This window comes from Diplotaxodon limnothrissa, linkage group LG7, assembly GCF_057381915.1.
Source record: "Diplotaxodon limnothrissa isolate DT_005_m linkage group LG7, D_limnothrissa_male_GT1.1, whole genome shotgun sequence".
NCBI lineage: Eukaryota > Metazoa > Chordata > Actinopteri > Cichliformes > Cichlidae > Diplotaxodon > Diplotaxodon limnothrissa.
The window spans coordinates 66,559,803-66,572,291 of record NC_140602.1 but is presented as its reverse complement, the minus strand read 5'-3'; the positions used below and the strand labels follow the sequence as shown (position 1 = coordinate 66,572,291).

Genomic DNA, 12,489 nt, shown 5'->3' with positions numbered 1-12,489 from the left:
AAGCCCACAATAAAACTTTCATCCCAGCAGTCATAGGAGTCAAAAAATCCAAACGTGTTTTACTACATTCCATTCATTCAAGTCATTCTCCTGCTGCCTTTTGTTGTGTCCTTGTTTATTTACATAATTACTGGCTGGAAGTTTGTTGCTCAGTTGGAGATTCCTGTTGTATCTGTGCTCAGTCTGTTTATTGAGCTGCCCATTGGACTCCTTATATTGTCTGGATACTCATATGACCTGTATCATCATTAAACTGTGGTTGCTCTCCTGTGTTTCACACCGCACCAATGATAAAAAGTGTAATAATAAAGAGCAGATTATGCAGATGAGAGAGAGATCAGATTTTTGTAGTTTTAGTCACACCCTCGCTCAAGTGAGACGTAATTAATAGGGAAACTCGATGTGTAAAAACCGGTTCCTCATTTTAGTTTAACAGTGAAACAGTTTATATAGAGAACCGAAAGCACAGAGAAAAAAAAGCCCAAAAAAAAATACCCTCTATAGTAAAATGGCAAAAGTCACAGCCACGTCATGGATATTCCCAAGATGCAAAGTGGGGTCTCCCCGCTTCTTCTTCCAACTGTATAAATGTGAAGCAGGTGGACAGCAGTGACACAGCACAGAGAACAAGCCGACAGAGCTCAGCTGAGACTTTAATCCACTGTTGCAACACGAAGCCAACAAACAAACTTCAGGATGGCCGCTCCTCGTCTCGCTCTGTCTGTGGTTGTGCTCATGCTGGCTGTCATCGCTCTGACTGAGGGTAAGGCTCGTTTTAATTAAGAGACTTTTACATTTTTGGGTATGGAAGCCAAAACAAATAGTAAATATTGAGATCTAGTCCTGAATATACATGTATTAAAAATGCAAAGACATATAGTAAATCATTAGTGTGATTTCCTGTATTACTGGTGATGAGTAGTCGCTATTTTTCCAAAAATATTAAAACACACACACAGAATTAATGCAGCAAATAATATTAACATATCACTTCATAGAGATAGTTAAGAGAGGACAGGTCACATGACAAATCTGACCACTTCATAACTCAGGGGAACAAATGAGCAGTTGCACAGTGTCGTCAACTAAACATACAGTATCAGATGTGACCTCACACCAGCCAGCAGGAAACTGAATCGGAACAAAAACCAAGAAGCAGATGATGTGGTGCTGTGTCAGTGGCTCAGTTGTTAACTTGTTCCTGTTTGTTTGCAGGTATGCGCGGTACTGGCCCAAAAAAGTGCTGCTTCCGCTTCAATGACCAGGAAGTGCCTAAAGGAAAAGTGGTCAGCTACGTCAAGACCAGCCAGCGCTGCTCCAAGCCCGCCATCCTGTAAGTACACAACCTCACAAACACACATCACCACCATCACCAAACCTGCCCCTCCATCCTCTGACTCTCCTCTTTCTGTGAACCTTCAGGCTGAACACAGTGGCAGGCCGACAGCTGTGTGTCAGACCTTCGGCCCCCTGGGTGAAGCAGCTCATCAGCTACCTGGATGCCAAAGCCGTCCCAGGAGAGACATCCAACCTGTAACCATGGAAACTACTTTGGAAGAGCCTTCATGGACAAAAGCTGGACAGTTTATATGTTTAAATGCTGGAAGTTTGTATAACCAAACAGCAGCTCTTCTGTCTACATGCTGAATCTGTACCTCATAATGTTATAGCTACATCCTGAGTACAGGTTTCCACTGGGTCAAAAAATTTACGAATGATCTTTCTGCAGTCCAACGATTTTGTGTGTGTGCTTGTTTACACTGCCATTCTTTTAATACTGATATTTAACATTTCTGACTATGAATGTTTTATGATATTTTACAAAACAAGTGTGTTTTTGCTTAATACAACACTGAAAGTCTGACCGTAAGCACTGTGATACTTTGAAGTGTAATCTGAAATGACTTGAGAAGCTGTTCTTTGTGAAAGAGCAGTGCCTCCCACCTCCACATGGTGTCATCAGTAAACAGCAGAGTATAAGCTATAGGCTGCAGCACTGTTCCTGCACTGTGGACAGTTTGTTTGGTTTATATGTAAAGTCTGAGTAAACATTTTTTTGTTTTGCATGCTTATGCTACTAAGTGTACTCCTTAAATTAAAGTTACAGGATCAGCTAAAGTTTGTCTTTGTCATCCTGTGTTTTGTTGCATACTGCAACAACTCATGTCACTTAAATAGACACCAGAGCAACTTATGATAGTACTGATAATATGATATCCTCTCGCTGAAGATCACGTTGAGGGATTTGTGTTAAGTGTTCTTGCAGCCCTCCAGTGGGTCCTATAAGGCACTGTTTCCCACACACTTTGCCGTGGCACATAGGTGTGCTGTGAGAAATGATCTGGTGCGCTGTGGCAGATTATCTAGTTCCACCTGATTCGTACTATAAGGGCCTGTCTCAATATGCGTACTTGTGCGTATTTGCGGTCTCGTGGCCTCGTGATACGTCATCAGACCAAGTAGTGTTCCAATTCAAAGGGGGTGTCCAAATTTATAGGCTGCATCCTCCTGCATCCTTCCGGCCTACCCGGCCTTCGGAGGACCCGGCCCAAATAGACCGCGGTGGCCGTGTCCTCCGAAGGCCGGGCTGGAAGTGAGAGGCTGTGAAACTGGACGGTCTAGCCTTCAGATTTGCGTCACCAGCTGGAGTTTAATAAACTCAGCCGTCTCCTCCTCGATGTCTAAAATATAACAGGACACTGGCGTAAATCCTCGATCATCTCACACTTCTCTTTAATCACTTTTCTGTTTATTCAGCTGTAATCTCAGCCAAACCGATTTACTCACAAAGAAATTAAACACTGAAAACAGCCAATCAAGAACATTTTTAAGTTACCTAAGTGACTTTTACATATACATATATATATATATATATATATATATATATATATATATATATATATATATATATATACAGTGTTGGGGAGTAACGGAATACATGTACCGCCGTTACGTATTTAAAATACAAAATATGAGTAACTGTATTCCGTTACAGTTACCGTTTAAAAAGGTGGTATTCAGAATACAGTTACTTTGTTGAAATAAATGGATTACACTGCGGTACTTTCCTGGTTCATATTGTGGTGGGTCAGGACTGTTTGGGTTTTGTTTGACAGCTACGTGCTGTTGTTCCAGGCGGCAGCGTTACGGTTGCCATGGTTACAGGGCGACGCTCTCTCTCTCTCTCTCTGCGACTGTGTGATTCCTGGGTGAGAGAGCGCCTTTTGTTGTTGTTGTTGTTGTTGTGCTAAGCTAACAGGCAGAATGCTACAAGCATAGCTCTAAAGAATGTAGCATCATGGGCAGTGTAGTCCGTGCTGCAGGGAGAATGGACTGCCATACACGTTAATGTGTCTGTGAGCGAGGGAGGGAGAAAAAGGCAAAGTACGAGTTGTCATCGAGCAAAAACGGGAGCTGGAAGCATGTAAATATAATAATAACCACTGCAGCCAAGAAGAGTGCCTGACGAGCCCAGTTGTAAGTAAGCTATTAAGACTCGACTGTACACCGTGTTCGTGTTTTCCTCCGAAACAATAAGTTCCGTTGGAGCAGTCTTTCAACGCCTCTCTCTGTCCCTCGCAAGAAAAGTTGACCCACACAACAAAGTAAAGCTATTTTTCGGCTACGAGCCGACAGGGACCCCGCCGTATTAGTCAGGGGTCCCTTTACTACAGTTCGGAGTCGCGGACCTTCAGTAATAGTAATAAATCACACAGCAATAGTACATTCACGTTGTTGTAAAAAGCATGATAATATATTAAGTAATCCAAAGTATTCAGAATACGTTACTGTCATTGAGTAACGTAACGGAATACGTTACAGAATACATTTTGGGGCATGTATTCTGTATTCTGTAATGGAATACATTTTAAAAGTAACCTTCCCAACACTGTATATATATATATATATATATATATATATATATATATATATATATATATATATACACTGAACAAAAATATAAACGCAACACTTTTGTTTTTGCTCCCATTCCCCATGGGATGGACGTAGAGACCTAATATTCATTCCAGATACACAATATAACCATCCCTCCCAAACAGTGGTCACAAATCAGTCCAAATGTGTGGTAGTGGGCACATCTGCTATATTGAGATAATCCATCCCACCTCACAGGTGTGCCACATCAGGATGCTGATCTGACATCATGAGTAGTGCACAGGTGTACCTCAGACTGCCCACAACAAAAGGCCACCCTGGAATGTGCCACAAATGCCACAAGCAATGAGGGAGCGTGCAATTGGCATGCTGACAGCAGGAATGTCAACCAGATCTGTCGCCCGTGCATTGAATGTTCATTTCTCAACCATAAGCTGTCTCCACAGGCGTTTCAGAGAATATGGCAGCACATCCAACCGGCCTCACACCCGCAGACCTCGTGTAACCACACCAGCCCAGGACCTCCACATCCAGCAGGTTCACCTCCAAGATCGTCTGAGACCAGCCACCCAGACAGCTGCTGGAACAATTGGTTTGCACAACCAAACAATTTCTGCACAAACTGCCAGAAACCATCTCAGGGACGCTCAACTGCATGCCCGTCGTCCTCATCGGGGTCTTGACCTGACTCCAGCTCGTCGCCGTAACAGACTTGTGTGGGCAAATGCTCACATTCGATGGCGTCTGGCACGTTGGAGAGGTGTGCGCTTCACGGATGAATCATGGTTCACATTGTTCAGGGCAGATGGCAGCTGAGAATGTCCCAGTTCTTGCATGGCCAGCATATTCACCGGACATGTCACCCATTGAGCATGTTCGGGATGTGCTTGACCGGCGTATACGACAGCGTGTACCAGTTCCCACGAATATCCAACAACCTCGCACAGCCATTGAAGTGGAGTGGACCAACATTCCACAGGCCACAATTGACAATCTGATAGACTCCATGCGACGATGTGTTGCACTGCATGAGGCAAATGGTGGTCACACCAGATACTGACCGGTTCTGGGTCCCCAGACCCCCAATAGCGTAAAAAACTGCAAATTCCAGGGTGGCCTTTTGTTGTGGGCAGTCTGAGGTACACCTGTGCACTACTCATGATGTCAGATCAGCATCCTGATGTGGCACACCTGTGAGGTGGGATGGATTATCTCAATATAGCAGATGTGCCCACTACCACACATTTGGACTGATTTGTGACCACTGTTTGGGAGGGATGGTTATATTGTGTATCTGGAATGAATTTTAGGTCTCTACGTCCATCCCATGGGGAATGGGAGCAGTAACAAAGGTGTTGCGTTTATATTTTTGTTGAGTGTATATATATATATGTATACTTCTATATCAGTCTCCGAAAATGTCGCAAATATGATGCCTTGATAAACTGAGCAGATATTTGAAGTTTACATAGCTACATTCTTGCCTGAAAATATCTTAAAAGTTTATTTTGTGACCCAGAAAGAATAATAACAGTAATATTAAAACTTAGTGGCGGCCACCATTGTTGGAAACTGGAATTGGCTGGGCCGCACTATGAATTCTGGGACATGGTGGGCCACGAAGGATACACCTGACCCATCCTTCAAATCTGGGGAAAAGGAGCATGTATTTGTCACTTGCATTTGGAGGAGTCTACGAAATTGGACAGCCTTTGTTGCATTGCTGTTACATAATTGGCCTACACATGCGGCCTCAGGAGGACGAAGCCCATGAATTTGGAAACCCGCAAAGTACGCATCAAGCCGAGAAAGCAAAAAATTCCCTGATGTCTTCTTGCTCCACCCGTTTTATTGGGCATGCATCAGTGGTGACTTGTGTTGCAGCCCGTTCACACTGCCTAGGCATAATATAGTGTCGATTTGTCAAGTCCCGAGACGTTCCTGAGGCACCCGAAAGGTGACCTTCCGCATTCTTATGCCACGTGCCGGCTTATGGATGAAATCCAGCAGAATGACGCTCCTGTGGTAATCCACGTCCCAGCCGTGTATTGCAGCCCTAACCCTAACCTTATCCCTAACCCATAACCATAATCTTATCTAACCGATCTAACCTTAACCAGGACTTTAATGATAAGTAAAACGAACGTACATGTGAAGATTCATTCCAAATGGTTCTCATGTTTCCTCATTTTTCCAATCTGGGAAAATATGGACATGTTGGGTGCGCAGGAGCGTAAAATACTGACGATTTGTCACCTAGTGTAAAATGTTAGGCTTTGGAGTGGGGAGTGTTGTGTGTGGACTTGGTGAGTTAAATACCACAGAATTTCGATCAAAACTCAAATGCAGCATTGGTGGAGAAGCACAGACAGTGTTGGGGAGTAACGGAATACATGTACCGCCGTTACGTATTTAAAATACAAAATATGAGTAACTGTATTCCGTTACAGTTACCGTTTAAAAAGGTGGTATTCAGAATACAGTTACTTTGTTGAAATAAATGGATTACACTGCGGTACTTTCCTGGTTCATATTGTGGTGGGTCAGGACTGTTTGGGTTTTGTTTGACAGCTACGTTCTGTTGTTCCAGGCGGCAGCGTTACGGTTGCCATGGTTACAGGGCGACGCTCTCTCTCTCTCTGCGACTGTGTGTTTCCTGGGTGAGAGAGCGCCTTTTCGTTGTTGTTGTTGTGCTAAGCTAACAGACAGAATGCTACAAGCATAGCTCTAAAGAATGAAGCATCATGGGCAGTGTAGTCCGTGTTGCAGGGAGAATGGACTGCCATACACGTTATGGGTCTGTGAGCGCGAGGGGGTCGAAAAAGGGGAGTGGAACGGTAGGAGTTGTCATCGAGGAAAAACGGGAGCTGGAAGCATGTAAATATAATAATAACCACTTCAGCCAAGAAGAGTGCCTGACGAGCCCAGTTGTAAGTAAGCTATTAAGACTCGACTGTACACCGTGTTCGTGTTTTCCTCCGAAAACAATAAGTTCCATTGGAGCAGCCTTTCAACGCCTCTCTCTGTCCCTCGCAAGAAAAGTTGACCCACACAACAAAGTAAAGCTATTTTTCGGCTACGAGCCGACAGGGACCCCGCCGTATTAGTCAGGGGTCCCTTTACTACAGCTCGGAGTCGCGGACCTTCAGTAATAGTAATAAATCACACAGCAATAGTACATTCACGTTGTTGTAAAAAGCATGATAATATATTAAGTAATCCAAAGTATTCAGAATACGTTACTGTCATTGAGTAACGTAACGGAATACGTTACAGAATACATTTTGGGGCATGTATTCTGTATTCTGTAATGGAATACATTTTAAAAGTAACCTTCCCAACACTGAGCACAGATAAGCACAGCTCAGTTTATCAAGACATCACATATTCGCAAAAGTGCTCTGACGTTTCGGAGAAATCTGTTACCCGCCAGCTCGATAGCAGACCGGGAGGTCAAGGCTCATTAGAGCCCAGCGAAAACAGCGGACTCCACCCCCCGCTGTCTTTCGCTACTCCGGTTAAACATAATATATAAGTGTCTTATATAACTTAAAATGTTAATGTTTGGTTTATTTCAGTATTTTATTTGTTCCTGAGGAAATCGGTTTAGCTGAGATTAAAGTTAAGCTTCATAACATATTAATCACAGTTAAATTAAGAGGGGAAGGCAGTAAAAATTCCGGAAATGTGACATCATCAAGTACGCTGGTGTTCCAATGGTACAAATCTCCAGTCCGTACTCACGTTATCATAAAGTCCGGACTTAGCAAGAACGCGAGAACGGACTTGTGTAATTGAGAATTGAAAAAGGGCATCGGAATCACAAGCAAACAAGGATTTGGTTAAATGTTATTTCTCTTTATTTTGAACAAGTGAAGGTTGAACTCTACACCTGCAAAGGACATCAGTAGTTGTTTCATTGTCTGTTTATGTGACACGAGCTGTTACACTCTGTAAGAAGACTCACAATGACAAAGTTTCACTGATCCTTTATCCTTTATTTTAAAGTGAAGTTATCAGCACAATCATAAAAACACAAATACTTAAGTTTTACATCAAAACCAAGCGAACTGTCCACAGTGCAGGAACAGTGCTGCAGCCCATAGCTTATACTCTGCTGTTTACTGATGACACCATGTGGAGGTGGGAGGCACTGCTCTTTCACAAAGAACAGCTTCTCAAGTCATTTCAGATTACACTCCAAAGTATCACAGTGCTTACGGTCAGACTTTCAGTGTTGTATTAAGCAAAAACACTCGTTATTCAGTATAATAAGATAAATAATCAAAGTCAGAAATGTAAAAATATTAAATATCAGTATTAAAAGAACGACAGAGTAAACAAACAAAGAAATGTTTGGATTGCAGGAAATTATTCCTATTTGCAAATGAATCTCATAATTATGTCTTTAAGTATAAGAATATCTGATACAGATTCAGCATGTAGACAGAAGAGCTGCTGTTTGGTTATACAAACTTCCAGCATTTAAACATATAAACTGTCCAGCTTTTGTCCATGAAGGCTCTTCCACAGTAGTTTCCATGGTTACAGGTTGGATGTCTGTCCTGGGACGGCTTTGGCATCCAGGTAGCTGATGAGCTGCTTCACCCAGGGGGCCGAAGGTCTGACACACAGCTGTCGGCCTGCCACTGTGTTCAGCCTGAAGGTTCACAGAAAGAGGAGAGTCAGAGGATGGAGGGGCAGGTTTGGTGATGGTGGTGATGTGTGTTTGTGAGGTTGTGTACTTACAGGATGGCGGACTTGGAGCAGCGCTGGCTGGTCTTGGCGTAGCTGACCACTCTTCCTTTAGGCACTTCCTGGTCATTGAAGCGGAAGCAGCACTTTTTTGGGCCAGCACCGCGCATACCTGCAAACAAACAGGAACAAGTTAACAACTGAGCCACTGACACAGCACCACATCATCTGCTTCCTGGTTTTTGTTCCGATTCAGTTTCCTGCTGGCTGGTGTGAGGTCACATCTGATACTGTATGTTTAGTTGACGACACTGTGCAACTGCTCATTTGTTCCCCTGAGTTATGAAGTGGTCAGATTTGTCATGTGACCTGTCCTCTGTTTACTGTATCTATGAAGTGATATGTTAATATTAAGTCTAATGCTGCATTAACATTAATTATTTTACTTTCAGATTTGTTCAGCTCTGCTGTTTTCATTAGAAATTATTGTCTAGTCATTGCCGACATTTAGATATATAATCATCACTTTGAGTTATTATTTTCACATTGCACATTTGAATGTCCTGAGACTTGTGTGTGCTTTATTTTGTTTTTTGTTTGTTTTATATATACGTTGAATATGAATTAATATTACATTTAAAGGAGAAAGAAATTGTTATTCATCACACAGTGTAAAGGTCAGATCATTAAAACGAGCCTTACCCTCAGTCAGAGCGATGACAGCCAGCATGAGCACAACCACAGACAGAGCGAGACGAGGAGCGGCCATCCTGAAGTTTGTTTGTTGGCTTCGTGTTGCAACAGTGGATTAAAGTCTCAGCTGAGCTCTGTCGGCTTGTTCTCTGTGCTGTGTCACTGCTGTCCACCTGCTTCACATTTATACAGTTGGAAGAAGAAGCGGGGCAGACCCTGTTGGGCACCTTGGAAAAATTTGTGACGTGTCGAGTTTCACTAAAACAGGGAACTGTTCAGTTTCCCTTTTCACTACGCCTCTCTCAAATGGGACCAAAGTAGGTCTCTCTGGTCTGTCCAACTTCCTATGTGCTTTCTATTCTGACACCACAGACCTTTCATTGCTGATGCAGTGTGAAACAGTTAAGTGTCTATATAGGACATATCAGTATTCAGACATGTATTTGTTCAACCCCGTGGAGTTTCCCCTATATATGGATTAATATGGACTTAGCTGCCTGCTGCGTCCTCTTTATGCTAAGAGCAGTCCCACCTTTCAGCCACTCTGCACATTTCGAGCTTTCTTAGGGTAAACTTTTATTCTGAGTCGATTCCCGTGTCTGAGTCCAGCTGTTGTGAAACTGTAACAGCAACATAAGTGATACTTGTTTTACAGTATTGGAGCGCTCTCATAGGGCAACTTTATATGAAGAAGAGCAGAAACAAATGTTCCTCAGATTTCAACCTTTTTCTCTCGATGTGGCTGAAACACAGTCTGGTGAACATCCAGACAATCAGTTAATAGAAGAAGATGAAATGGGTTGAAGATGGACTTCAGGAGATTTCTGGAGTGAAAAGTCCTGAAATCACCAAAGCATTTGCTCATAGCAGGTCATGTGACTGTGGGGGTTTCTATGTTTACCTTGTATTATTGTAGGGTCTTTATCTTATAAAATAAAGCGCTTCGAAACAACTGTTGTTGTGATTTGGCGCTATATAAATAAAGTTGAATTTAACTGCTTTAAACCTGCATTTCTTCTAATGACCAACAGGTGGAGCCACTCCTGTGGTTTCAGAAAGAAGTCTGCTATAAACGTCACTGTAGCTGCTTTGTTGTGTGACCTCAGTAAAAAGTTTCCTGGTGGTTTGATGGTCTCAGCTGATATTTTCAAGTCCTCCGAAATATCACATAATGTTCATTTTGTACGTTGTGGTTCCCACTAGTGTAACAAGGATCATAAAGCCAGGTGTGTTTTAGGGTGGGCTTAGCTTGTGTGGTTGATAAATGCTGAAAACTGACAAAAGTCTCAGCTTCATGCTTCACACATGCAGAACTATCACTGGGTGATGTCTGGGTGGCTGTGCCCACCTGGTGTATTTGTTTAATATACAGTCTGTGGATAAACTAGTACTAAAAACTGTCTGTGCTGAATTTTTAACATGTACAGAAAAGCAGCAGGGACAATGTGCATCACCCTCACAATGTTGTGTAACAGGTGACATTTGTCATGCACATCTGCACGCAGGCTAACTCCATCCATCACCTCTCTCTCTCTCTCTTCTTTTCACCGTCACCACTGAAAACAAGAAGAGACTGAGAGTTGATCCATGATGTAATCCCGCCTCCACCCTCAACCGGTCCGTCCCTCCTACCACACACCTCACCACTCTCTTGCTTTCGTCATACATGTCCTGCTCCACCCTCACATACTTCTCTGCCACTGCAGACTTCCTCACACAGCACCACAGTTCATCTCTTGGCATTCAGTCATATGGTTTGTCTAGATTCACAAAGACACAGTGCAACTCCTTCTCTGTCATCTCCTGTACTACTGACTACTTTCTTCATGTCTCTACCTCATCACTTACTGGTGAGTCTATTATTAGAAACCTTAAGTTAGAGACTTTGTGAGCTCAACCGATTGTATTCCACATGAGTATCCAGCGTTTGGACAGGAAGCAGAGATGCAGTTGTAGATGGCTCTGCAACTTCTCTCCTTCTGTCATCCTCCAACAACCCTCCCGCTCCACCACAACCACCCACACATGCAGGGCCTTGGAGTAAGGGTATGTCACCAGGGTGCAGAGGAGGCTACCCCCCCCCCCCCCCCCCCCCCCTCTGTCCCCTTCTGGCTGCCTCTGCCTCAATTTTATCCCACAACTTAGACATTCACATTACTCACACTCTCATTACACATACATATAGGATCTTGGGGGTGGGCACGATACACGGAGTCCAAATTACCATCAGGGTGTACACCTCACCCCTGGCGTCGTTGCCCACCTCTCAATTTTGAATACACGTAGACATTGAGGGCTATCAGGAGGGACTATGCGCTTACCTGCTGCTCTCTGGCAGGTAGCTCCATGCCCTCCTGGGTTTTAATTGCACCTTAGAACACACATGCATCAACACTACAATGAGCGGGTGGAGGGAGGTTTGGAGTCTTCTCTCACCCCCATTCTCTGCGGCCTGCTGGAGCGGGGGGGCTAGGAGGAGTTGGCCGTCCGACTGCGGTCTGGAGTGTGGGGCCTCCCTGCTGCTGCGGAGTCGGGGCGGTCTGCTTCTCCCCACCGCAGGGAAAAGGGTAACACCACCTGGGTCTGGGTGCAGTTCCCCCCTCCAGGGGCAAGGGTACCTAGACCCGGTTTGTAGAGTACGCTTGGGGAGTGTGATCATGTGTACAGCGTCTCTTTATGTCTGTCTCCACGTTGGTTGAGTGTGGAGTAAGTGCATATGAGAGCATGAGGGTGGGAATGGATGTTTGTATCTGTGTGTGCCTGTATGTCTGTGTCTATATGTCAGGTTGGGTATCAGACGCCACCTCTCTGGGGACATCTCAGGCCCTCCAAGGTTTGGAGGCCTATCTCCACCCACCACCACTTCCCCTGCCAGTGGCGGACTCCCTCAGACATCGGTGCGTTGGTGGTTCTTTGTGTCCGGGAATGGGCGTCCAGGTACACACCGGCTCACTCCTTGGCGGCCGCTTATCGGGGCCTGGAGCCTGGGGCTCGCTCGGGCCACTTCAGAGGTGGGGTGCCCCCGGCCTCTCGGCCTGGGGCTCGGTCACTCAGGCACGGCTGGCTGCCGGCGGAGCTCACGGGCACGTCACTGCAACTCCCCCTGTCTTCTGCTCCGCGGCTGCTGAGTGAGCCCTCATCTGGGACTTTCCTCAGCTCTTACTGGGACAGTGGCGCGGCTGCCCCTTTGTTGGTCTTCCTTGG

At 44.6% G+C, this 12,489-nt stretch overlaps 2 protein-coding genes across 2 annotated transcripts; one reads left to right on the top strand and one right to left on the bottom strand.

Moving 5' to 3' along the window:
• The first annotated feature begins 681 nt into the window (after nucleotides 1-681).
• Nucleotides 682-1,537, top strand: LOC146629610 (monocyte chemotactic protein 1B-like). The gene is made up of 3 exons (XM_085358750.1): nucleotides 682-763; nucleotides 1,216-1,333; nucleotides 1,423-1,537. Exons 1-3 carry the CDS (start codon nucleotides 697-699, stop codon nucleotides 1,535-1,537), a joined length of 300 nt encoding a protein of 99 aa, XP_085214876.1. The 5' UTR covers nucleotides 682-696.
• Nucleotides 1,538-8,442: 6,905 nt separating this feature from the next.
• LOC146629609 (monocyte chemotactic protein 1B-like) lies at nucleotides 8,443-9,376 on the bottom strand. The gene is made up of 3 exons (XM_085358749.1): nucleotides 9,295-9,376; nucleotides 8,647-8,764; nucleotides 8,443-8,557 (listed from the first exon to the last, which is right to left on the bottom strand). The coding sequence occupies exons 1-3, from the start codon at nucleotides 9,359-9,361 to the stop codon at nucleotides 8,443-8,445; spliced, it is 300 nt and encodes a 99-aa protein (XP_085214875.1). The 5' UTR covers nucleotides 9,362-9,376.
• Nucleotides 9,377-12,489: the final 3,113 nt, after the last annotated feature.

Coding starts and splice junctions, on each gene's coding strand:
- LOC146629610 (XM_085358750.1), top strand. CDS start 697: ATGGCCGCTCCTCGTCTCGCTCTGTCTGTGGTTGTGCTCATGCTGGCT. Junction 764..1,215: donor TGTCATCGCTCTGACTGAGG/GTAAGGCTCGTT, acceptor GTTTGTTTGCAG/GTATGCGCGGTACTGGCCCA. Junction 1,334..1,422: donor TGCTCCAAGCCCGCCATCCT/GTAAGTACACAA, acceptor GTGAACCTTCAG/GCTGAACACAGTGGCAGGCC.
- LOC146629609 (XM_085358749.1), bottom strand. CDS start 9,361: ATGGCCGCTCCTCGTCTCGCTCTGTCTGTGGTTGTGCTCATGCTGGCT. Junction 8,765..9,294: donor TGTCATCGCTCTGACTGAGG/GTAAGGCTCGTT, acceptor GTTTGTTTGCAG/GTATGCGCGGTGCTGGCCCA. Junction 8,558..8,646: donor TGCTCCAAGTCCGCCATCCT/GTAAGTACACAA, acceptor GTGAACCTTCAG/GCTGAACACAGTGGCAGGCC.